The sequence below is a fragment of the Martes martes genome (assembly GCF_963455335.1).
Source record: "Martes martes genome assembly, chromosome: 7".
In the NCBI taxonomy this organism is placed as follows: domain Eukaryota; kingdom Metazoa; phylum Chordata; class Mammalia; order Carnivora; family Mustelidae; genus Martes; species Martes martes.
The window spans coordinates 79270297-79294252 of NC_137894.1; the positions used below are offsets into that span (position 1 = coordinate 79270297).

Consider the following 23956-nt stretch of genomic DNA (forward strand, 5'->3'; position numbering starts at 1 on the left):
GTACATGGCTCCGAGTTCCTCCTAAGAGGGATACTCAGCGTAGTCTTTATTACTCTGGACCGCAGGGGAAGTGACAGTCTTTGAAATGCCCGGTGGGGATTTAAACTGAAATCTGAGTATCCTTTGTATATAAAACCCGGATATTTTTCTTTCACGATCGACTTTTTTCTTGTACCGCAAAAATCCGAGGCTCTTGGTCATTTAAACTGACTACAGTAACAGCGGTAAGTCATAAAGGTTTTAGTTTGGTAACAATAGGGATAAGGTTTAGCTAATTCCACGGATCTGCCTTTTCACCTCCCCCATTCATTGGCCAACAGGGTTATTGTGGAGTTATTATGGAAACATTCTACTAATGTTTCCAGAATTGGATTTTATTTTTTGTTTGTTTTGGTTTTTGTTGTTGTTGTTTGTTTTATTTTATTTTATTTTTTGGTGAACTACCTCAAATATCAAACGCTGTTTAACCACATAGGAAAGTCTGCCTTCTTCTGGAGTAGTTTAAGTGTGTACCCTACATCTAAAATATAAATGAGTTTAAATGTATAGAACTTTTACATCTTGCCTTATGTGTTGTTTTATAGAAACCGGTATTTTATGTTTCTTTTAAGATTTTAACACCAGGGTATAGTACCATAAAAATGTATAAATATCTTTTAAAAAGTAGAGATTTCTCATCTATTACTGGCTGCTCCTACTCTCCCAACCCTGCTAGTGAACTTTTGTTTCATTATTAGCCAGGAAAAATAGATTTAAATATTCAGTATTTATGATTGTAGAGATTTGTGTAAGATTGCAGCAGAGACATTAGCTGTACTTTCCTAAGAATTGCAGACAGCTGTTCTGCTCATTTTACATGAGTTACCAGGAAATAGTTAATTTTAAAAAATTAGTTTCTACATTTTAATATGTTTCTTGGCCTTACCTGGACTTTTTCATTTATATTTGCTCTACCTACCTAAATCATTAGCGAATTTCAAATTTTATTGTGTACATATTACCTTGAAGGGTTCGTTAGGTGCTGATTCCTACACTTCAAAATAAAAGATTTATTTATTTAGGGGCACCTGGGTGGCTCAGTGGTTTATAGCCTCTGCATTCGGCTCAGGTCAAAATCTCCGGGTCCTGGGATTGAGCCCTAGATCCGCCTCGCTGCTCAGCAGGGAGCCTGCTTCCTCCCTCTCTCTCTGCCTGCCTCTGCCTACTTGTGATCTCTGTCTGTCAAATAAATAAAATCTTTTAAAAAATTTTTTTTAAAAATAAAGATTTATTTATTTGAAAGTGAGAGAGAAAGTCCCAAGCAGACTCCATGCCCAGTGCAGAGCCCATCGTGGCCTTGATCTCCCAGCCCATGAGATCACCACCTGAGTAGAAACCAAGAGTCAGCAGCCCAACCAACTGCTCCCCTCTGACAAGAGTTTTAAGAGCACTGACTTGATCTTTCCTAGAGAGGCATTATAATATACTGTTAAGGGCAGGGAACTGGAGTCACATTGCCTCAGTTCGAATTTCATCTCCACCAGTTGGTAGTTGTATGACCCAAGCAAGCTGCTTTATCGTTCTGTGTTTCAAATCCCTGACCTGTGTTAATGGGATAATAACAATACCTACCTTGTAGGATTATTGTGAGAGTCAAATGACTCAACACATATAAAAATCTTAGTGTGTAGCACATAGTAAATGATACATATATCTTCGATTATATTGAGTTACTTAGCATTGTACAAGCCACATTATATACATTATCTCAATCTTCACATATAACATTGCAATATTTACTATTTTCAGATAAGAAAATGGAGGCTACGAGGGTTCAGTCCTTACACAACTACCGAAATGTTTGAACCAGGTTCAGAAACTACATTTAATTATAAAGTTTATGTCTCTTTTTTTGTCATTATTATTTTAAATAATGCTTCCAGCCTCTCAGCAGTCCATCCTTCCAAATATTGCCTTTTACAAATCTCTGATCACTCCTCTTTGTCTACCACATATAATTCAAGATTTCTTAACTTTTTCATTTTTTACAAAGCTCTGTCAGTCTGGTTCCAGCCTCTGTTTGCAAGCTTCATAATACTCCACCACTCTTTTCCAACCAGTGATGTTTCTATCCATACTAGTACCATTGTCCAAATCTGTTCTCTCTCATTTTTTTTTATTTATACATTAGTTTTTTTTTTTTAAGATTTTATTTATTTATTTGACAGATAGAGATCACAAGTAGGCAGAGAGGCAGGTAGAGAGGGGAGGAAGCAGGCTCCATGCTGAGCAGAGAGCCTGATGCGGGGCTCGATCCCAGGACCCTGGAATCATGACCTGAGCCGAAGGCAAAGGCCTTAACCCACTGAGCCACCCAGGCGCCCCTCTCTCATTTTTATATATACTTTGCGATCAACTTTTTTAGGTCCCTGTAAGATTTTACCCAGTGGGTTTCCAATACTTTCCTAGACTTCCCCAGGCGGAGTGTTTCCTCAGTGCAATTTAGTTGTAAACATAGCACTAGACTGAGAGCTCTTGTCCTCTTTGTCTTTATATCTGCAATTCTTGGTTCAGGAACAGTGAGTGTCTTTGTACTCTGAAACTGTATATGTTTCGTGAGTGCTTGTTATTTTAACAATTTAACACATTGTGTCTTGTGAAATACTGAGGAAGGTTGTTTTGTTTTATTTTTAAACTTTTTTTTCTGAAGTGATTGAATGTAATTCTGGATAGTTTAGTAGAGATTTTAGTGATACCATATGGTCTATAAATTTCACAAATACAGAAAAACATGTATAGAAATTGTAGGTTCAGAAGACATTTCAAGTGGTAAAAAATTACAAGTACTATTTACTAACATTCACAGAACTCCAGATGCTTTATACATGCTTTCTCACTTATTCCTTATAGCGACTTTACTATTATCCCCATATTAAGATGAAGAAAATAGTCATCAAAAGATTTAGTAACTTAAAAAAATTTTTTTTGCATTTAATTTTCTCCTGGTGGAATTTTTTTAGAGTAAGAATGAATGTTTAGTGTAATTAGGTAGTTAACTTTATAATTGAGAAGTACATACATGAGTATTCATTTCTATGTTAATTCAATTCTAAATTAAGAAAATATTGGGGAGTGAAAAAACAGCAAAATTTGCCTTTCCTTTTGAGTTTGAATAGTGGTTACTTGATCTCTTTGCCCATAATCATTTCTTTAAAAAGCTGCCCAAAAATATAGGGACATCATTCTAAAGACCGTTGGGTAGGGTTTGGTCTAAGGAGCTTATGATCCTAATATGCTCCCATTCCACACACCTTCTCCAGCCAAAGTAGTACCAGATATTTGAATAAGAGCTGAATATCTAGACCACTCAGATTATTTCTTCTTGAATTTTGGGATTGAAATACCAAAAACTACTGGAGCCAAGCCAGAAAGGTCCTTATACTGCTGAGATCACAGTGGAATCATGAATAAGAAAGTGTGGCATACGAAGCCAATAAACAGTGGGGGAGGGCAACCTGTTTTCCAGAGACTAGTTTATAAAAGTCAGTCAAACTGGGGCATCTGGGTGGCTCAGTGGTTAAGCATCTGCCTTTGGCTCAGGTTATGATCGCAGGGTCCTAGGTTCAAGCCCAAATCACACTGGGCTCGCTGCTCAGCAGGAAGCCTGTATCTCCCTTTCCCACTCTCCCTGCTTGTGTTTCCTCTCTTGCTGTGTGTCTCTCTCTCTGTCAAGTAAATAAAATCTTTTCTTTTTTTTTTTTTAAAGATTTTATTTATTTGACAGATCGCAAGTAGGAAGAGAGGCAGGCAGAGAGAGAGGAAAGGAAGCAGGCTCCCTGCTGAGCAGACAGCCCGATGCCGATGCCGGGCTCGATCCCAGAACCCTGGGATCATGACCTGAGCCGAAGGCAGAGGCTTTAACCCACTGAGCCACCCAGGCGCCCCAAGTAAATAAAATCTTAAAAAAAAAAAAGTCAGTAAAACTTAACTTTATTGCTTTTCCTTTTGTTAAGACTATTTTTTTAGAGTAGTTTAAGCTTGATAGCAAAAATGAGGGGAAGATAATGATTGTCCCCACACATGCATAGCCTCTCCCGTTATCTATATACCCCACTAGAGTGGTACACTTGTTGAAATTGTTGAACCTAAACTGACAAGTACTCAAAGTTCATAGTTGAAATTACAGTTCACTTTTGATTTTGTTCATTGTTTGGATTTGTACAAATGGATAATGACAAGTGTCCATCGTTATATTATCATACAGAGTATTTTCACTGTTGTAAAGATCCTCTACACTCCTCCACTTTTCCCAACCACTGATCTTCTTACTGTCTTCAGAGTTGTGCCCTTTCCAGAATATCCGATAATTGGAATCATATGGTTTGTAGCCTTTTCAGATTGCCTTCTTTCACTTTGTAATATGCATTGAAGTTTTCTCCACATCATTACATGGCTTGATAGCTCATTTCTTTTGATCCATAGTTTGTCTGGATGATCCATAGTTTCCATTAACCTACTGAAGGACATCTTAGTTGCTTCTAAAGGTTGGCATTTGTGAATAAAGATGGTGTGAACATGTGAACACCTTGACTTTGACGTAAATTTTAACCTCCTTTGGGTAAATACCAAGGAGCGTGATTGCATAACTGAGGTAAATTCCACTTGGTTGTGGTGTATAATTTTTTAAATAAATTGTTAGACTTGATCTGCTAATATTTTGTTGAGGTTTTTTGCATCTATGAGAGATAATGGTCTGAAATTCTTTTGTGATGTCTTTGACATTGGTATGAAGGTAATGATGATAGTTTATAGCTTCCTAAACTAGAAAGCATTCCTTCTGCTTCTATCTTCTGAAAGAGGTTGTAGAGAATTGGTATAATTTCTTCTTCAAATGTTTGGTAGGATTCACCAGCGAACCCATCTGGGCCTGGTGCTTTCTCTTTTGGAAGGTGATTAATTACTGATTCAGTTTCTCTGATACAGTCCTAGTCAGAGTTTTTATTTCCCCTTGTGTGAGTTTTGGCAAATTGTCTTTCAAGGAATTGGCCCATTTCATCTGGATTTGTGTGCATGGAGTTCACGGTATTCCTTTATTTTATTTATTTTTTAAAGATTTTATTTATATGTCAAAGAGAGAGAGATAGTGCAAGCACAAGCAGGGGGAGAGGCAGGCAGAGGGAGAAGCAGGCTCCCTGTCTAGCAAGGAGCCCAATGTGGGACTCCATCCCAGGACCCTAGGATTGTGACCTGAGCCAAATGCAGACACCTAACTGGCTGAGCCACCCAGGCATCTTCATCACCTTCATGGTATTTTTATATCATCACCTTTATGATATTTTTAATGCCATAGAATCTGTCATGATATCCCTTCTTTAATTTCTTATATTAGTAATTTGTGTCCTCTCTGATTTTTTTCTTAGCACATCTAGACTTCATGGATCTTTCCAAAGAACCAGCTTTGGTTTTGTTTCTCTATTGATTTCTTGTTTTCAATTTCATTTATTTCTGCTCTAAATCTTATTTATTTTCTTCTACTTAACTTTGATTTAATTTCTTTTTATAGTTTTCTACAGTAGGAGCTTAGATGAGTCATTTTAAAGTTTTATTTTTTATTTTATTTTATTTTTTTAAAGATTTTATTTATTTGACAGAGATCACAAGTAGGCAGAGAGGCAGGCAGAGAGAGAGGGGGAGGAAGCAGGCTCTCCGCTGAGCAGAGAGCCCGACATGGGGCTCGATCCCAGGACCCTGAGATCATGACCTGAGCCAAAGGCAGAGGCTCAACCCACTGAGCCATCCAGGCGCCCCTAGATGAGTCATTTTAGATCTTTTCTAATATCATTCAATGATCTAAGTTTCCCTCCAAGCCCTGCTTCACAGCATCCCTCAAATTTTAATGAGTTGTGTTTTCATTTTCATTTAGTTCAAAATATTTTGTATTTTCTCTTGAGATTTCTTTTTTGATTCTTGTGTTATTTAAAATTGTGTTGTTTAATCTCTACATATTTTTCAGTTTTCCCAGCTATCTTTCTGTTACTAATTTTTAGCTTAATTCCATTGTGGTCTGAGCAGACATTGATTTTGATTTTAAATTTGTTAAGGACTGTCTTACGGCCTAGTACATGGTCTGTCTTGGCATATGCTCTATGTAAGCTTGAGAAGAAAATGCATTCTGCTGTTGTTGGATAAAGTAGTCCGTTCTATCTAGTTGTTTCATGATGATGTTCAGTTCAACTATCAAATCAGTTCTTTACTGATTTTTCCTACTAGATCTGTCCATTTCTGATAGAGTGGTGTTTAAGTCTCCAACTGTGGTTATGGATTTACTTGTTTCTCTTTACAGTGCAATTGGTTTTTGCTTCCCATAGTTTGCCTCACATAATTTAACATAGTTAAACATAGTTCGTAGGTGTATACATACTAAGTATTGTTACATCTTCTTGGAGAGTTGATCCCTTTATCATTATTTAATGCCCTATTTATCCTTTGTAATTTCCTTAAAGTCTGCTTTGTCTGAAATTAATATAGCTACTCCTGCTTTCTTCTGATTAGTCTTAGCATGTTGTATTTTTCTCCATCCATTTATGTTTAATTAATATTTAAAGTGGATTTTTTGGTAGAAAACATATAGTTGGGTCTTATTTTTTGATCTGGCCTGACAAATCTGTCTTTTAATTAGTACATTTAGACCATTGACATTCAACATGACTGTTGAGATAGTTGGATTAATGTCTACTCTATTTGTTACTGTTTTCTATTTGCTGCCTTTGTTTTTTGTTCCTATTTGTCTCCATTCTTTTTCTGCCTTTTGTGGTTTTAATTAATCATTTCATATGATTTTTTTTTCATTTTTAGGATATTAGCTATATTTCCTTCCTAACTTTTTAGTGGTTGTCCTAGAATTTGCAATATGCATTTACAACTAGTACAATAATTGAGCATTGTTGGTTTTGTTATTTTGAACAAACTGTTCTCTGTTAGGTCAATTAATAAGGAAAATAAAAGTTTTTATTTTACATTCATTTATTCCTTATTTGATGACCTTCTTTTCTTTATGTAGATCTGAATTCCTAAATATTATCTTCCTTCTCTTTCAAAAATTTAACATTTCTTATAAAGCAGGTCTGTTGGCAACAAATTCAATTTTTGTTTGAGAAATATCTTTTTTCTTTTTTTAAGAGGGAGTGTGTGCATGTGTGCAAGTTGGGGTTGGGGGGCAGAGGGGGAGAGAAAATCCCAAGCAGGCTCCATCCCAGCTCACAATCTGATGCAGGGCTCCAACTCATGACCCTGAGATCATGACCTGAGCCAAAATCAAGTCAGATGCTTAACCAACTGAGCCACCCCAATGCCCCTTCTTCTTCACTTTTGAAGGATAATTTTGCAAGAGACAGAATTCTGGATTGGAATTTTTTTTTCCCCCTCAATACTTCTTGCCTGCATGCTTTCTGAGGCGACATCAGATGTACTTCCTTCCTTTCTTCCTTTATAAGTAAGGTGTTTTTTTCTTTATTTTTGATTTTCTGTAGTTTGAAATGAAATACCAAGGTATAGATTTTTGGCATTTATTCTGCTTGGTGCTCTCTGAATATAGTGGATCTGTGGTTTGATGTTTGACAGTGACTTGTCATTAATTTTTTTTTAGCCTTTTTTTTTTTTTTTTTTTGAGCTTGAACTCATGACCCCAAGATCAAGAATTATATGCTCTATCATTTGAGCCAGCCAGGCACTCATCATTAACATTGTTTCAGATATTCCTTCTGTTCTTTCCTCTCTTACAGTATTCCTAAAATGTTTATGTTACATCTTCTGTATTGTCCCAAGGTCCTTGGATATTTTGTTCTGTTTTTTTGTTTTATTTTTCTTTTTTCAATGTTCTCTTTGTTTAGTTTTCAAAGTATCTGTTGAGATATCTTCAAGTTCAGAAATTCTTTAGTTAACTGTGTCCAGTCTACCTGGAATCCCATCAAAGACATTCTTCATTTTTGTTACAATGTTCTTTGACCTCTAGCATTTCTTTGGTGCTTGCTTAGGATTTTCATCTTTCTTCTTACATTGCCATCTGTTCTTGTATACTGTGTACTTTATCTGTTAGAGCCCTTAGCATATTAATCAGAGTTGTTTCAAATTCCCAGTCTGATAATTCCAACATTCCTACCATGTCTGGTTTAGATGTTTGCTCTGTCTTTTTGAATTTTTCCTTTTGCCACAGTGATTTGTAATTTTTTCTTGATAGCCAGACTGGGTAAAAGGAATCACTGTAAATAGGCTGTTAGTAATGTTGTGTTAAGGTGTGGGTGAAGGGAAAGAGTTCAGTAGTCCTATGATTAGGTCTTAGTCTTCTCGTGAGCGTATGTCTGTGAACTTACATTTATTTCTCAACTTCCCCCATCTTCCCCCTCATAGGAGATAGGATGGCTAGAGTAGCTTAGAGTCAGTTACTTCCTTTTCCCCAGGTCAGTTAGGCTCTGATAATACCCTAGCAGGTTAGGCTCTGGTTAACTCATTTCTCCTGAGGGCAGGCCTTAGTGAGAAGAACAGAATGCTTTGACATATTTCAGAATGGTACCTTTTCTCTTCTTCTGCCAGAATGACAAGATTTCTTTCATGATATTTACTGTGGGATTGTGATTGAGATCCTGGTCAAGTTCCTGGTGATAAATCTCAATAATATTGTGGGGAGTCCCCATAACATCCCCCTGATGTTTTTAACTCTCAAATTGTCAACACTGAGTCTCCAGCCATTACTCAATTACAGTTCAGGTTTTTCTACCCCAGCACTGGATCCCACCGTGGTTCCAGCTGGTAAGTCTCTGCTAGAGTAAGTTGTGACTCCTTGTGCTCACCTGTCTTGGGGGCAGTGGTTTGTCTGGTCCCTCTACCTTTTACTGATCCAAAAAAGGTTGATTTTTTTTTTTTTCTCAGTCTTTTCAGCTCTTGCTGTCAGGATGGAGTGGGGACTTAACAACCTGCTCACATGCTGCTTTTCTTTTTAATTTAAGCAAATATCTTTATTTTTAACAAAGATATTATCTTTATGTATCTTTCGGGTAATAGAATTTGTATAGAGTAAAATTCACCCATTTATGGATATAGTTTACTTTTTTTTTTAAGATTTTATTTATTTACTTGACAAAGATCACAAGTAGGCAGAGAGGCAGGCAGAGAAAAAGGGGAAGCAGGCTCCCTGCTGAGCTCAATCCCATGACCCTGAGATTATGACCTGAGCCGAAGGCAGAGGCTTTAACCCACTGAACCACCCAGGTGCCCCTTTAGTTTACTTTTAATAAAGGTATTCCATTATATGAATATACCTCAATTTATCATATCCAATGTCTGTTGATAGGCAGTTAGGTTGTTTATTATGGCTTTTGGCTATAAGAATAAGACATTTTTTAGCCACTATGGACATGTCTTTATTATTATTGGCTGCATCATATGATAAATGTACATTTAACTTTATTGAAATAAAATTCACTCATAAAATTAAGTATCTTAACCATTCAGTGACATTTAGTGCATTCACAATGTTGTACGATCACCATCACTTTGATCTAGTTTCAAAACATTTTTATCACCCCAAAAGGAAAACTCATACCCATTAGGCAATCATTCTATGTATTCTATTCCCCCAGTTCCTGGAAACCATAATTTTGCTTTCTGTCTCTATGGATGTACATGTTCGGGTTATTTCATATAAATGGGATTATATAATATGTGACCTTTTATTTCTGACCTTTTCACGTAGCTTATTTCTAAGGTTCATCCATGTTGTAGCATATATCATGCTTCATTCTTTTTAATAGCTGACTATTACATTCTATAGGTATACCACATTTTGTATACCATCAGTTTAATGGACAAATGAGTTATTTCCATTTTTTAGCTATTGTGAATAGTATTGTTACAAACATTTGTGTACAAGTTTTTGTTTGAAAATTTGCTTTCAGTTCTTTTGGGTAAGTACCTAGTGTAATTACTGGGTGATATGGTAGTTCTACATGTGATGTGTAGAGCAACTGCCAGACTATTTTCTATAGTAGGTTCTCCATTTTACATTCCCATTAGCAATATATGAGGTTTCCAATTTCTCTCTATTCTTGCTTTAAAAAAAATTTTTTTTTAAGATTTTATTTATTTATTTGACAGAGAGATACCAAAAGGAGGGGGAGTGGCAGGCAAAGGGAGAGGGAGAAGCAGGCTCCTTGATGATCAAGGAGCCTGACACAGGGCTTGATCCCAGGACCCTGGAATCATGACCTGAGCGGGAGGCAGATGCTTAACCGACTGAGCCACCCAGGCACCCATCTATATTCTTGGTTTTTAAATTATAATCACTGGAGTGGACATCAAGTGGTATCTCATTATTGTTTTAATTTGCATATTCCTAATGACTAATGATGTTAAGCATCTCTTTAGGTGCTTATTGATTGTATAAATACTTTCTTTAGCGAAATGTCTATTCACACCATTTGCCCGTTTTTAAATTTGGTTGTCATTTTATTGTTGAGTTCTAAAAGTTTCTTATCTATTTCTGGATGCTTGCTCTTTTATCAGGTATATGATTTCCAAATATTTTTTCCCATTTTGTGGATTGTCTTTTTACTCTCTTGATTGTGTAGTCCAAATTATTTTGGGCTTTTTTGTTTGTTTTGTTTTTTGTTTGTTTGCTTATGGTTTTGATGTCACATATGAGAAACCATTGCCAAATCCAAGGTCATGAGGATTTACATAACCCTGTGGTTTTCCTCCAAGATTTTTATACTTGTTGCTCTTACGTATTAAGCATTCAGTCTGTTTTGAGTTGATTTTTGCATTTAGTGCAGGGTAAGGATCCAGCTTCATTCCAGGTTACCCATTTGTCCCACCACCATTTATTAAACAGATGGTTCTTTCCATATTGAATAGTCGTGGCACACTTGTCAAAAATTCATTGATCTTAGATGTATGGCTTTATTTCTGTAGTCTTCTTTTCATTTGATCCATATGTTTATACTCATGCCAGTGCTAACCTGTTCCAGTTTCTATAACTGTGGTGGTCAGTGTCCAAATTGGGAAGTACAAATCACTCACTTTTTATTTTTTGGTTTTGACTATCCAGGGATCCTTCAAATTCATATGTGGAGGGACACTCTGCAGAATTGTAGTTTTTTTCCCAGCTTCCCTTCTTTCATTTGTTTGTTGGTCTTGTTGTATTTCTTTTTGAAACTGTATATTGAACTCCCAAGCTCATTTTCTGAGGCCAGCATTACCCTGAAACCAAAGCCAGATAAGGACACTATAAGAAAAGAAAACTACAGGCCAATATCCCTGATGAGTGTAGGTGAAAAAATTCTCAACAAGATACCCCACAAACCAAATTTAACAGCACATTAAATGATCATAATACCATATGATCCAGTAGTTCCACATGTGGATAGTAACCCGAAGAAAAGGAAAACACTTCATTCCAAAAGATAACCTCCATCCCTATATTAATTGCATTATTTAAAAGATGTGGAAACAACCCAAGTGTGCTTCTACAAATGAATAGATAGAAAAGATATGGGGTATGTGTATATACATGTTGGAATATTACTCAGGCATGAAAAATTAGATCTTGCCATTTGTGACAACATGGATGGGTCTAGAGGGTATTATGCTAAGTGAAATAAGTTAGAAAAAGGCAAATACCTTATGATTTCACTTATATATGGGATCTAAAAAACAAAACAAAAAAACCAGAAATAGATTTTTAAATACAAAGAACAAATACAGAGAACAATCTGATGGTTGCCAGAGCAGGTGGGTATGAGAGGGAATGGGTAAAATAGGTGAAGAGGATTAAGAGGTACAAACTTAGAATTATAAAATAAAGAAGTCATGAGGGATGAAAAGTACAGTATAGGAAATATAATCAGTGATATTATATGGGGAGAGATAGTAATGATTTATTTTGATGAGCATTTTGTAATGTTTGTAAATGTTGAATCACTATGTTGTACATGTGAAATTAATACTGTATGTCAGCTATACTTCAGTTTTTTAAAAAAGAATCATACACCATGATCAAGTGCAATTCATTCCAGGTGCAAGGATGGTTCAATCTATGCAAATCAGTAAATGTGTAACATCAAATTAATTGAATGAGAAATAAACATCAAATGGTCATATCAATAGATCCAGATAAAGCATTTAAGAAAATTTAACATCCTTTCATGATAAAAATTGTCAACAAATTGAGTACAGAAGGAACGTATCTCAACATATTAAAGGCCAAACATAATAACCCCACAGTTAACATACTCACTGGGAAAGGTTGGAAGCTTTTTCTGTAAGATCAGGATTAAAACAGGAGTGCCCACTATCACCATTCCTATGTAATATGGCTGAAATTCTTAGCCTGAGCAATCAGGTAAGAAAAAGAAATAAAAGGTATCCAAATCAGAAAGGAGGAAGTAAAATTGTCTAATTTGTAGATGACGCAATCTTATATATTGAAAATGCTGAAAATCTCACCAAAAAACTTTTGGAATAGCCATCCAGCTATAACAAGAAGGGAATTTGGCTTACTTTATTGTATTAGTTTTCTGTTGCTGTGTAACAAATCAGCCCAAAACTTTGTGACTTAGAACAACAAACATTATCTGACAGTTTCTGTGGGTCAGAAATTTGGGAGCAACTTTGCTGTGTTGTCCTGGCTTAGGGTCTCCCATGAAGTTACTCTCAAGTTTGTTAGCTAGTCATCAGTTATATGAAGGCTTAATTGGTGTTGGAGGATTTCCTTCTAAAATGGCTCACTCTTTCTAAGTAGGCCTTTCCCAGGAGCATCTTCAAAGTTTTTATATCCTGACAGCTTCCTCCATGACAGAGAGTAAGGAGGAAGTCACAGTGACTTTTATGACCTAGTTATACATTGTCATTTCTGCGAGCCTTTTTGGTAGAAGCAATTTACTAAGCAAGTTACTCCCTCAAGGAGAGGGAAATCAGCCTTCACCTTTTGAAGGGAGGAGTATCACTGATTGGCTAAGTGGAGGTAAGCAGTGGAAGAGACTCAGAATACTTTTTGACAGTGGCTTCTTGGAACTCTTCATTAAATTTTCATGGTGTCTCAAGGAAGGAGAGAATAGTTTGCTATTATTTAGAAGACCGAGTCTGTTGAGACTAGGGCTGTTAATTGAGACATAGATTTACATAATCTTATTTTCCTACTTCCACTTAGGAAGTTTCAAAGTTCATACACTGGAAGGAAAACAAATGATAAAATCAATTTTAAAATATGTGAATAGTCTTTTTTTTTTTTTAAAGATTTTACTTATTTATTTATTTGAGAGAGAGAGAGAGAGTGAGCATGAGTCGGGGGGAGGGGCCAAGGGAGAGAGAGAGCCAGGCTCCCTGCTGAGCAGAGAGCCCACCACTCACCCAGGACTCCAGGATCATGACCTGAGCAACCCAGATGCCCCCTCTTTTTTTTTTTTTTTTTTTTTTGGCTAAAGTTTTGTTTTGGAGACTGAAAATGATCATCATTCAGGATTTAGAAAAAAGTTTTATTTCAGATCTGGGGATTAAGAAGAAGGCTAATGTCAACTGGTAGAAAGTATGAATTATGTACTATCTTTAGAACATCCAGTATGGGGGTAGCTTTTAATTTTGATATAATTTTAAACTTAGGGAAAAGTTATAAGAATAGTATACAGAACTCCTGAATAATATTCAGCAATTGTTTGTTTTGTGACCTAAAAGCCGAAAACCACCAGAGATAAACCTGTACAATGTGGTAAAGTTAGGTTTATTAACTCATTGTAGTGAGAGAGATTGCAGACCAGAGGAACCACTGGGTTTCTCACCAAACAAAGGGTAAAACAATTTCTTAAAGGATTTTAGAGAATGGTGACATTTAGGTGAAATTTAAATGAACTAGTGTTTTGATAAGGTCAGGCAAAGCCAGGGCTGTGTGTAAACTAAAGGAGTCAGCATCAGATCTGGACTACACAGTGGACCTATGGTGTTGTTCCTTGAAAACTACAAAATTAAGAGGAAGGAGAAATGTTGTGTTCAGAAAACCCATATCTATAGCTGTGTATTTTTTTTGGAAATTGAAATTTCTTCTCTGTATCAGTTAATGATTTAGGTCCTCTTAGCAAAAATGGGATATATCAGAAAGTTTCCTCATATCCTTTTCCAGTCATTTCCCTGACTGAGAGACAAGCACTGTTCTGATATTTTCATGGTAGATTAATTTTGCCCGCCTCAGAATATATGAATGGAATAATATAAATATGAATGGTATGTAGTTTTTTTATTCAGCAGAATATCTCTGAGGTTCGTTTGTTTTTTTGCATCTTACAGCACTTACCTTTTTATTGCTAAGTAGTACTTTTTAAAAGGATTTTTATTTATTTGGGGTAGAGAGGGTGAGCATGGGGCGGGTGGGGGTAGGGGCAGAGGGAGAAGGAGAAACAGACTTCCCCCGGAGCAGCAACCTTGATGTGGAGCTAGATCCTAGGACCCTGAGGTCATGACCTGAACTAAAGGCAGATGTCTAACAGACTGAGCCACCCAGGTGTCACTATTGCTAAGTAGTATTGTATTTTATCAGTAAACTGCAATTTGTTTATCCATTTTCTTAGTGGTAAACTAGTGGTTTTCAGCTTTGGAGTATCGTGTAGAAGGCTATGAACATTCTTGCATAAGGCTTCTATGTTTTTATTTTTCTTGGATAAATAACTAGATGTGAAATTCCTGCATCAAAGGCTAGTGTATTGGGTATATGTTTAACCTTTAAGAAAGTGCCAGAACTTGCACTTTTACATTTCCACCAACCATTTATGTGAGTTTCTCAGTTGATTCACATCCTTTCCAATCTTTGGTGTTGATAGTCTTCTTAATCTTATCCATTATTGTGGGTGTGAAGTGGTCTGTCATAGTGGTTTTAATCTTTTTTTTTTTTTTAAAGATTTTATTTTTAAGTAATCTCTACACCCAATGTTGGGGCTCAAACTTACAGCCCTGAAATCAAGAGTTCCGTGCTCTACCGACTGAGTCAGCCAGCAGTGCCTTGGTTTTAATCTTTATTATCCTAATTACAAATGATGTTGAGTATCTTTTCATGTGTTTATTAACCATTCACATTATCTTCCTTCATGAAGTGTCCGTTCATATCTTTAGCCCATTTTTTTTTTATTGGATTGTTTGCTTTGTATTTGTTGAGTTGTAGGAGTTCTTTATATATTCTAGGTACAAGTCTTTGTCAGACACATCTTTTACAAATGCTTTCTCCCTGTCTGTGGCATACTTATTTACTTTCTTAGTCATATCTTTTCATGAATGGAAGCTTTTAATTTTTATGTAGTGTAATTTATTACTTCTTCTGTTAAAACTTATGTAGCTGTAGCTTACACAGTTAGGTCTATGATCCATTTGAAATTAGTGTTTCCATGGTGTGAAGTATGGATCAAGGTTCATTTGTTCCTTTGTTTTCCACATGGATATTCAGTTTTTCCATCACTGTTTGTTGAAAAGGCTTTTCTTTTCCCCATTGATTGCTTTGTTACCTTTGTTAAAAATTGAATAAGTGGGAAAAGATCTATTTCTGGACTTTCTAGTTCTGTTCCATTGGTCTATGTGGAATTGTGTATATTAATACACTTTTAAAAAGCTACATAAAGTGCTTTTTAGGTATTGGCATACATAGGAAAAATCTTGCCCATATGTGTTTTGCTAGCATTGGAGATCTTTCTTGTGATCAGCTTATAGCCAATGACATTTGGAGGCTTTTCAGCATGGTTCTCTACATACTTCTATGATATTTGTGTGTGTGTATATCTGTGTGTGTGTGTGTGTGTATGACGTGAGATTGATGTTCACTTTTAATTCTTTTATATTTATTTGTAATTAGGAGAAAGCTGTTGTTATAGTGCAGAATTCTGAGACTAGTAATAACAAAAAATTCAGACACCTTTTTTCTTAAGGTAACATAATTATCTGATATATGTTACAAAGATCTAGATAGAACTTCATCCCACTATCCACCAACAGATGTCTTGGGTCCTTGTGGTGGGAAGGGGAACAGGAAGAGATGTAGCCACATAGAAAATGTAATGTAGAACATTGCCTGTCATATCAATATCTCTGGAATATGTATCAGTCATATTCAAAAATTTATTAGCACTGGGGCGCCTAGGTGCCTCAGTGGGTTAAAGCCTCTGCCTTTGGCTCAGGTCATGATCCCAGGGTCCTGGGATCGAGCCCCGCATAGGGCTCTCTGCTTGGCGGGGAGCCTGCTTCCTCCTCTCTCTCTGCCTGCCTCTCTGCCTGCTTGTGATCTCTGTCTGTCAAATAAATAAATAAAATCTTTAAAAAAACATGTATTAGCACTGTGCTGAATGATACGGGAATTTTACCCTTAGGGAATTTGCCAGTGTAGCTGAAGACCTAAAAAATTGAAATAAACATAATACAAAGTAATATGTAGTTAATGTTTGCTTTAAGGTCATCAAGAGAATTTAAGACATCTTTATTATAGTTGTCTGTGTTGTGGACCTCAATCATTATTCTGAATTACAATGAAGCTTAAAGTAAAAAAACAGTTGCAATTTGGGAGAAGGTAAGGAATTACAAACTGGAGAGAGTGGCTCTCAGATGTAAATCTTTGTTATTGGATATTGATTAAACATCACTTATAAATTAAAATTTTTATGTTTAGGTGAACTACAGTTATGTTTATGGAATTTTCCTGAATACTTATGTGTGAATAGATTTTTATACAGAATTCATCAGAAGTTGAATTATAGAGGCTGAACTCTAGGAAATAAGCCAAGGGTTGCTGGAGGGGAGGTGGGTAGGGGGAAGTAGATAATTGGATGATGGGCATTAAATTAAGGAGGGCACTTGTTGTAATGAACATTGGGTATTATATGCAACCAATGAATCACTAAATTCTACCTCTGAAGCAATGAAAATAATATAACTGGGGGGGAAAAAGGAAGTTGAATTATAAAGAACTCCTAATAAAAGAGGCATTTAGTTTTTGTATTTATTGTATTTCATCAGTTTTAAGATGGACCCCTATCTACATACATCTTTTAGCATGTTTTAAAACGCCTGGGTGGCTCAGTTAAGCGTCTGCCTTCAGCTCGGGTTGTGAACCCGAGGTCCTGGGATCGAGTTCCATATCAGGCTTCTTGCTCGGCGGGGCACCTGCTTCTCCCTCTGCCTGATGCTCCCCCTGCTTGTGCTCTCTCTCTCCCCGACAAATAAATAAATAAAATCTTTTTTAAAAAAATTAAAACAAAACAAAATCAGGTTGTGGTCCTTAGTTTGGCCAGTGGGGCAGTCCGCAGTCATTGTAGGAACATGTATAAATATCAAAAGTGTTGTCGTATGCCTGTAGAGTAAAAGTTGTGCTTCTTAAAAGTAAACAAAACAAAACAAAACAAAAAAACCTCTAGAAAATACTTTTTAAAAAAATATATTATTTATTTGAGAGAGAGTAAGCCAAAGAGAGAGGACGAGTTGGTAGAGGGATGGGAAGAGAGAGAGAGAGAGAGAGAGAAACGGACTCCCTGCTAAGCAGAGAGCCTAATGGGGGGCTCAATCCCAGGACCCTCATGACCTTAGCGAGCAGATGTTTAACCAACTGAGCCACCCAGGCACCCCTAGAAAACACTAAAATACTACTTTAATATTGCATGAATGATTGTGGGGAGGAGATGGGAAAGATAGGCTGGACCTACTTAATTGCAAAGCTTACTTACTGTGGGGCTCTTTAGTTGTTTTATGGATTTTTAAAAAAAGATTTTATTTATTTATTTGACAGACAGAGATCACAAATAGGCAGAGAGGCAGGCAGAGAGAGACAGGGGGAAGCAACTCCCCGCTGCTCGATCCCAGGACCCTGGGATCATGACCCGAGCCGAAGGCAGAGGCTTTAATCCACTGAGCCACCCAGGCACCCCTGTTTTATGGATTCTTTTAAGAACTACCAATCTCGTTGGCACATATGATTTTTTGTAAGGACGATCCAGGAAATACTGAAGGCTTGGACACAATATGATCCAAATTTGGACTGTGATTTTTTATAAAAACACAAAAGTGATATGAGAAAATCAGTATTTAAACCCAAAACAATTCTTACAATCAGTATGAAATATAAATTCCAAATTGTAAAAAAGCATTGATGGAATTTGATAGTAATCTTTGCAGGGTGCTTTTGTCCTTTCTTTGCCTTTTAATATTCTATGTTATTTGTTGTGGTCTTTTATTATTTTCATGTGAAATGGCATAGTCACTCAGTTACAGGTTAGTCTCTTCCTGCTTAATGAGCTCTGACTCTGGACAGATATTTAACTTCTCTGAGCATTGGTTTGAAAAATAAAATGAGATTACATTTATTTACCCAATAGCATTATTAAGTTTATTCTTTTCTACTTAAATTCCAAGAGCTTATACATAAATTGTCTACTTGAATCTCATTGCATTTTAAGTAGGCTGTTTATATATTTTTGGTAAAGTGAAACTTTGAAGTTAAGATAATGTTCTTCTGATCTTTTCAAACTAGAGAACAATTAGAAAAAGGTATATTTCAGTAATGAATATAAGTTAACTTTGTTAACTAGTAGGGAGTGAGGAGACAGGCAGATCACTGTTTTCAGTATGCACAAGGTTGAACGTTGTACTAGAAGATGTGATATGGCAGATGCTTGCAGCTCTGTGAAGAATCCCTGCAAATGCAAGTCACAAATATAGCTTGATAAGGATTGTTTTGTAGGCTACTCAGTGGCATTGCTCTTGATGATGCAACTTTTTTCCCCCTAAATAATGAACAACTCCTGATAAAGTTATAAACAAAACTAAAATACGGATTTTCTTGACTTACATAGGAGTTGTAGTTTGAAAATAATTAATTTTGTTCTAAAATAGCAAGGAAAAAAAGACTTTGTGTTTATGTGTCAAATGGGCTTAGGTTCTAGGCTAATGTAATTACAATTTTTTTAAAAAATTTTTTTTATTTTCAGCGTAACAAAATTCATTGTTTATGCACCACACCCAGTGCTCCATGCAATACGTGTCCTCCATAATACCCACCACCTGGCTCCCCCAACCTCTCACCCCCCTCCCCTTCAAAACCCTCAGATTGTTTTTCAGAGTCCATAGTCTCTCATGGTTCATCTCCCCTTCCAATTTCCCTCAACTCCCTTCTCCTCTCCATTTCCCCATGTCCTCCATGTTATTTGTAATTACAATATTTTTTAACCTATTCAAATGTCCAGCTGGAAATCTGGAGGTCTAGACTATTTGTTGTGTAGGTCTTTTTGGTGCATTAAGGTTATCCTGCAGTCTTAACGTCTTTTCACTAAATCCCAGTAGCCATCTTAATCTTCTTGACCACTAAAAAACATTTCCTCTGATTTTAACACTGATCTCAGACTTTAACATGTTTGTTGAAAACCAGTGGTTTTAGATGTGTGAAAGGTAAGGAAAATTAAGTACTAGGGGAAATAAATAATTATACAACTTATTTGTAATTATGCAGTGACTAAATTTTATTAAGGTGGATAATTTGAAACTTTGGAAATTAAGATGGCTGTATTGTATGTTCTCATTTTTCCTAGTAAAATGAATGAAAATAAACCTGGTGCCTCACAAAATCTCGGTAAGTAAAATACTTAAAACGTTTTCCAATATAACTTAAAATATTAAGATATTTTATTCTTGCTTTTTTATTATAAAAACTTTTTAGAATTCTGACTCAAAATATAGGAATGAGTTCCCTAATCCGTGCTTTTGTTCATTCATCCACATATGAAAGTATAGTATTACGTGTATTCATTTCAACAAAAATCTGCTGTAAGGGGACAATTTGCCAAATTTTATTTGTATTCTCTATATGTTTTTATCATCTTTTTGTGTGACTTTTTCTTATATAAGGAAAAAGGCAGGTGAGACCGTTTTAAACTATGGTTAAAATTGTTTAAACATTTTAAACAAAACTTCACATGAAAAGGAAAACTCATCTGTAGGTGCTCACAATAATCTAAAATAGATTCAGAGACTTTTGCTTTTAGTTGTTGATTTCTTCATTTATTAGTTTTAACAGTATGTATTTATTTGCTACCATGGCAAATGAGAAATTTAAGTTGTTTTATTTTATATTCTTTTGCCACTACTCCTCTCATCTACCCTTTTTAAGATTTATTTTTTTATTGCCTCACAAATTAAAATATGATACTTAAAACCCTGTTTTGACCATCACTGATAGAGAGTATCTGTTAACTCCACATCGTGTTGGGTAAGGAAATTTGTGCTCTTAATCCTCCCTCTACTTTGCTTTTCTGCTTCTACCAGTAGACTTCTGTCTACTGTGCTGATTGTTCTGAAACTTAGTAATTCATGGTCTACCTTCATGTATTTGTGGGCTGAAAATACTACCTTTACTCTTATTCTTCCTAAGATTGACTTAGTGTTTTACTTACATGAATGTGTTTGTCATTTTAATACAGCCAGTATCGTTTGCCATAGTTAGAAGGTGATCCTAGTTTAGTGAAGTCAGAACAATGTTACTGAATTTTAAATATTAAAATTAAAAAACAACTAAGTACAAATATGAACAAAAGCAGCCTACTTATAAAAATGCAGGCCTGAAAAAAAAATGCATGCCTGAAACCTAGTCTGTTCTGCATCCAGTGTCTCCATATACTGGATGAAGAGAGGGAAAGGGAACAAATGGAAAAGCTACTGGTCCACAGCGTAATATCAAAAGCAGCTCCATCCAGCGCTCATCATGAGTACTTCTGTTCTCAAGTCTCAGCTCATTTGTTGTATTCCTTTTCCTTTTGAGAGCTGTATGCACATTTACAGCTAAGAGTATAGGCACTGGGGATGATGGAATTAAGGTGAGAGCTGCCGGCATAAGATGTCCAATAAACAAATGGCAATTTTCTGGAGTTTATGTCAGAAAAAAGGGGAGTTTTAATCTTTTGAAAGATTGAGGAAAGGGCTTTCAGTTATGGCTTATCTCATTAACCTGTAGTGAGGGGGGGCAAATATAGGAGAGATATTTTAATGACATTAAATATGAGCTCATGATGTTTTTTTCTAGTCCTGAAATCTATTTTGTGATTAACCTGTTAACAAATGTACCATTTCAATGCATAATATCCATTCTTGATTATATATATTGGCTAAATAATTAGTAAATAGAACTAGCTGCTGTAATAGGTAAATGCTGAGGTCTTACTGGTTTAACACAATAAAAGTTTATTACTTCCTTACGTTATAATTCAGTGTGGATCGGTTAGGGGTTGGAACAAATGGGGAGTTTCTGTTCCATGCAATCACTTAGAGTTTCAATCTCCTTTCATATGCTGTCTTGAGATTCTCAGTTTTTTCTCTTCAGCCAGTGATTTTCTCATTGTTTTATTAATATGTTATTAGAAATTATCTGTATATGTTAACATCATAAGTTAGAAAAGATTGATAATTATACTAATGTTTATTCAGTTATATGTAGCTGCCATACCCTTTTAATTATACTTGTGACTTCTCCAAGGTTAGCCAAGCAAGAATGTAGTACCAAGATTTAACTCAGATCTCCCTGACTCTACAATTTGCCTTTTTAAATTATTATTGTTATGGTAATATATATATATAAAACATAAAATTAACCATTTTAACTATTTTAAAAGTGTGCCGTTTGGTGGCAGTTAGTACATTCACAATGTTGTACAACCATCACCGCTATCTAGTTCCAGAACATTTTCATCATCCCCAAAGGAAACTACCCATTAGGCAGTTACTTTTCATTTCCCTTCTCCTTGGTCCCTGGAAACCACCAATGTGCTTTTTTGTCTGTCTCTGTGGATTTACCTATTCTGGAAAATATAAGCTATTATATAAATGGGAGTCATATAGTATGTGACCTCTTGTGCTTGGCTTGTTTTACTTAGCATAATGTTTCTGGTCTCATTCATGTTGTAGTAGGTATCAGTACTTTATTTCTTTTTACAGCTGAATACTATTCCATTGTATGGATATAACATATTAATTTATCCAGTTCATCCATCCATTGATGGACATTTGGTTTATTTTCCCTTTTTGGCTATTGAGAAAAGTGCTCTTGTAAATATTAGTATACCAGTATTTGTTTGAACATCCAGTTTCGGTTCTTTGGCATATATACCCAGGAGTGGAAGTATTGTGTCATGGTAACTATGTTTAAGCTTTTGAGGAACTCTCAAATTATTTTTCCTAAGTCACTGTACCATTTTACATTTCCACCAGCAGTGTGTGAGGATTCCTATTTTTCCATATCTTTGCCAGCATTTGTTTTTTTTTACATTTTGATTATAGCCATCCTAATGGATGTGAAATGATAGCTCATTGTGGTTTTGATTTGCATTTCCCTGATGATTAAAATAGTAAAGACAGTTAGTATCTTTCAGTATTCTTTTAGCTTTTGGTTTAATATGCTCTTATTTTTCTAGTTCTTTAAGGTTAAAATTGTTACTGATCTGGGGGTCTTTCTTTTTTCATACTGGCTTACATAAAGATCATCCAGCCTTGAGCCTGTGTGCGTCCTCTAGATTCCCTGTTATCTGCGGGAGCTTTTCAAAGCCTTTATTTACCCATGTATCTCCTTTTCCCAACTTCTTCTTTCCTTGGTCTTTTGGTCTGTCATCTGCTTGTCCTGTCTGTTCCCCTTTACTCCAGGTGCTTCATCTAGTCTTAAATGCTTTTGACAGAGAAAGTCCTGAGGCAGGCAAAACAGTGGCAGGCATCTGAGCCCATCCCTCAGGGATCCACCACACAGATCAAACCACATAATCACTTTTCTTTAAGAACGAGGTTCATTTTACCTCCTCTTGAACAGTGCAAACCTGGAACATGGGCCATCATACCTAAGGCCCTTAATTGCTCAGATGAAGAGTGGGGGATGGTAGGCAAGTAAGTTAAAATGCCACAAAGTGCTCACTGGAATTTACCATTCTGTTTCTTTATTGAGCATTCTCCTAATTGTTGTAATTTTTAAAATTAGCTTTCAGAATTTCTGAAAAGTTGATTCTGATAGTTTTTGCAGCTTAATTTGTTGCTTTAGTGGGGAGATAAGTGTTTTGGAGTTTCCTAATCCGTTACATTCTGTGATGTTACCCTACAAGTTGCCATTTTAATTATGCACTGGAATTCATCATTAAAATTTATTTTAAAATGTGAAGTCTAAAACAGTGATGTTTATTGCTTTAGAAATAGGTGTTAGAAATTTTTAAGTTACTGATGATATAATGTGATTTGCTCTCAGAAAGAATTGAATACATCACTTGAGAGAAGCTCCAGTTCCATAGGTTTTATTTTAAAAATTTAAAAATATTTTTTATATCTATTTACTTTTTTCACTGTTAGCTTGTGTTTTTTGTCGAAAAAATGATGACTGTCCTAATAAATATGGAGAAAAGAAAACTAATGAGAAATGGAATCTCACTGTACATTACTATTGTTTGGTGAGTATAATTTACAATTAAATCCTGGAAATTTGATATTCTTCTAAAGAAGACAATTAGATCTTGATGGCTGGTTTCTGAGAATTGTATAAGTCATTTTGCTTCTCTGGATCTGATTTTGCATATATATAAAATAAGGTTATTCATTTATCAAATTGTAAGATTGTGAAATTATTTGGTATGTATGTAGGAAGATCTGTCATCATTATCTGTTTATTTTTGCCTACCCTTTAGGGCCTAAATGAAAAAAGGAAAAAAATGGTTAGGTCTCTAAGGGAGTTGTCTTTTTACCACTTTTTTTCCATTATTGCTAGTGATAAATCTCAGAAAAGAGTTGCTTGAAGGTTCAGGGAGAGGAAGGGAAGTATTTTATTTTGCAGATAACCTGGAAAGAAAAGTTCTAAATAAAGGTATTAAAAATTTGTGGGCAAGGAAGTAGATGAATTTATGGGTTACTCCGAAGAAAGAAAAAGTGGTTTCGTACTGAGAATTAGTCTTTCCTT

The 23956-nt window shown here is 35.6% G+C and overlaps 1 protein-coding gene across 3 annotated transcripts in view; it reads left to right on the forward strand.

Annotated features, from left to right (window-relative positions):
• G2E3 (G2/M-phase specific E3 ubiquitin protein ligase) overlaps nucleotides 1-23956 on the forward strand; it is a 59261-nt gene that overhangs the window by 523 nt on the left and 34782 nt on the right. The window contains exons 2-3 of one of the 3 annotated variants that reach the window (XM_080807896.1): nucleotides 19572-19612; nucleotides 23356-23453. In XM_080807896.1, the coding sequence (XP_080664022.1) occupies nucleotides 19576-19612; nucleotides 23356-23453 (135 nt within the window). In that variant the 5' untranslated portion in view covers nucleotides 19572-19575. The remainder of the gene's footprint in view (nucleotides 1-19571; nucleotides 19613-23355; nucleotides 23454-23956) is intronic. The other 2 variants (XM_080807895.1, XM_080807897.1) reach the window with 2 other exon arrangements.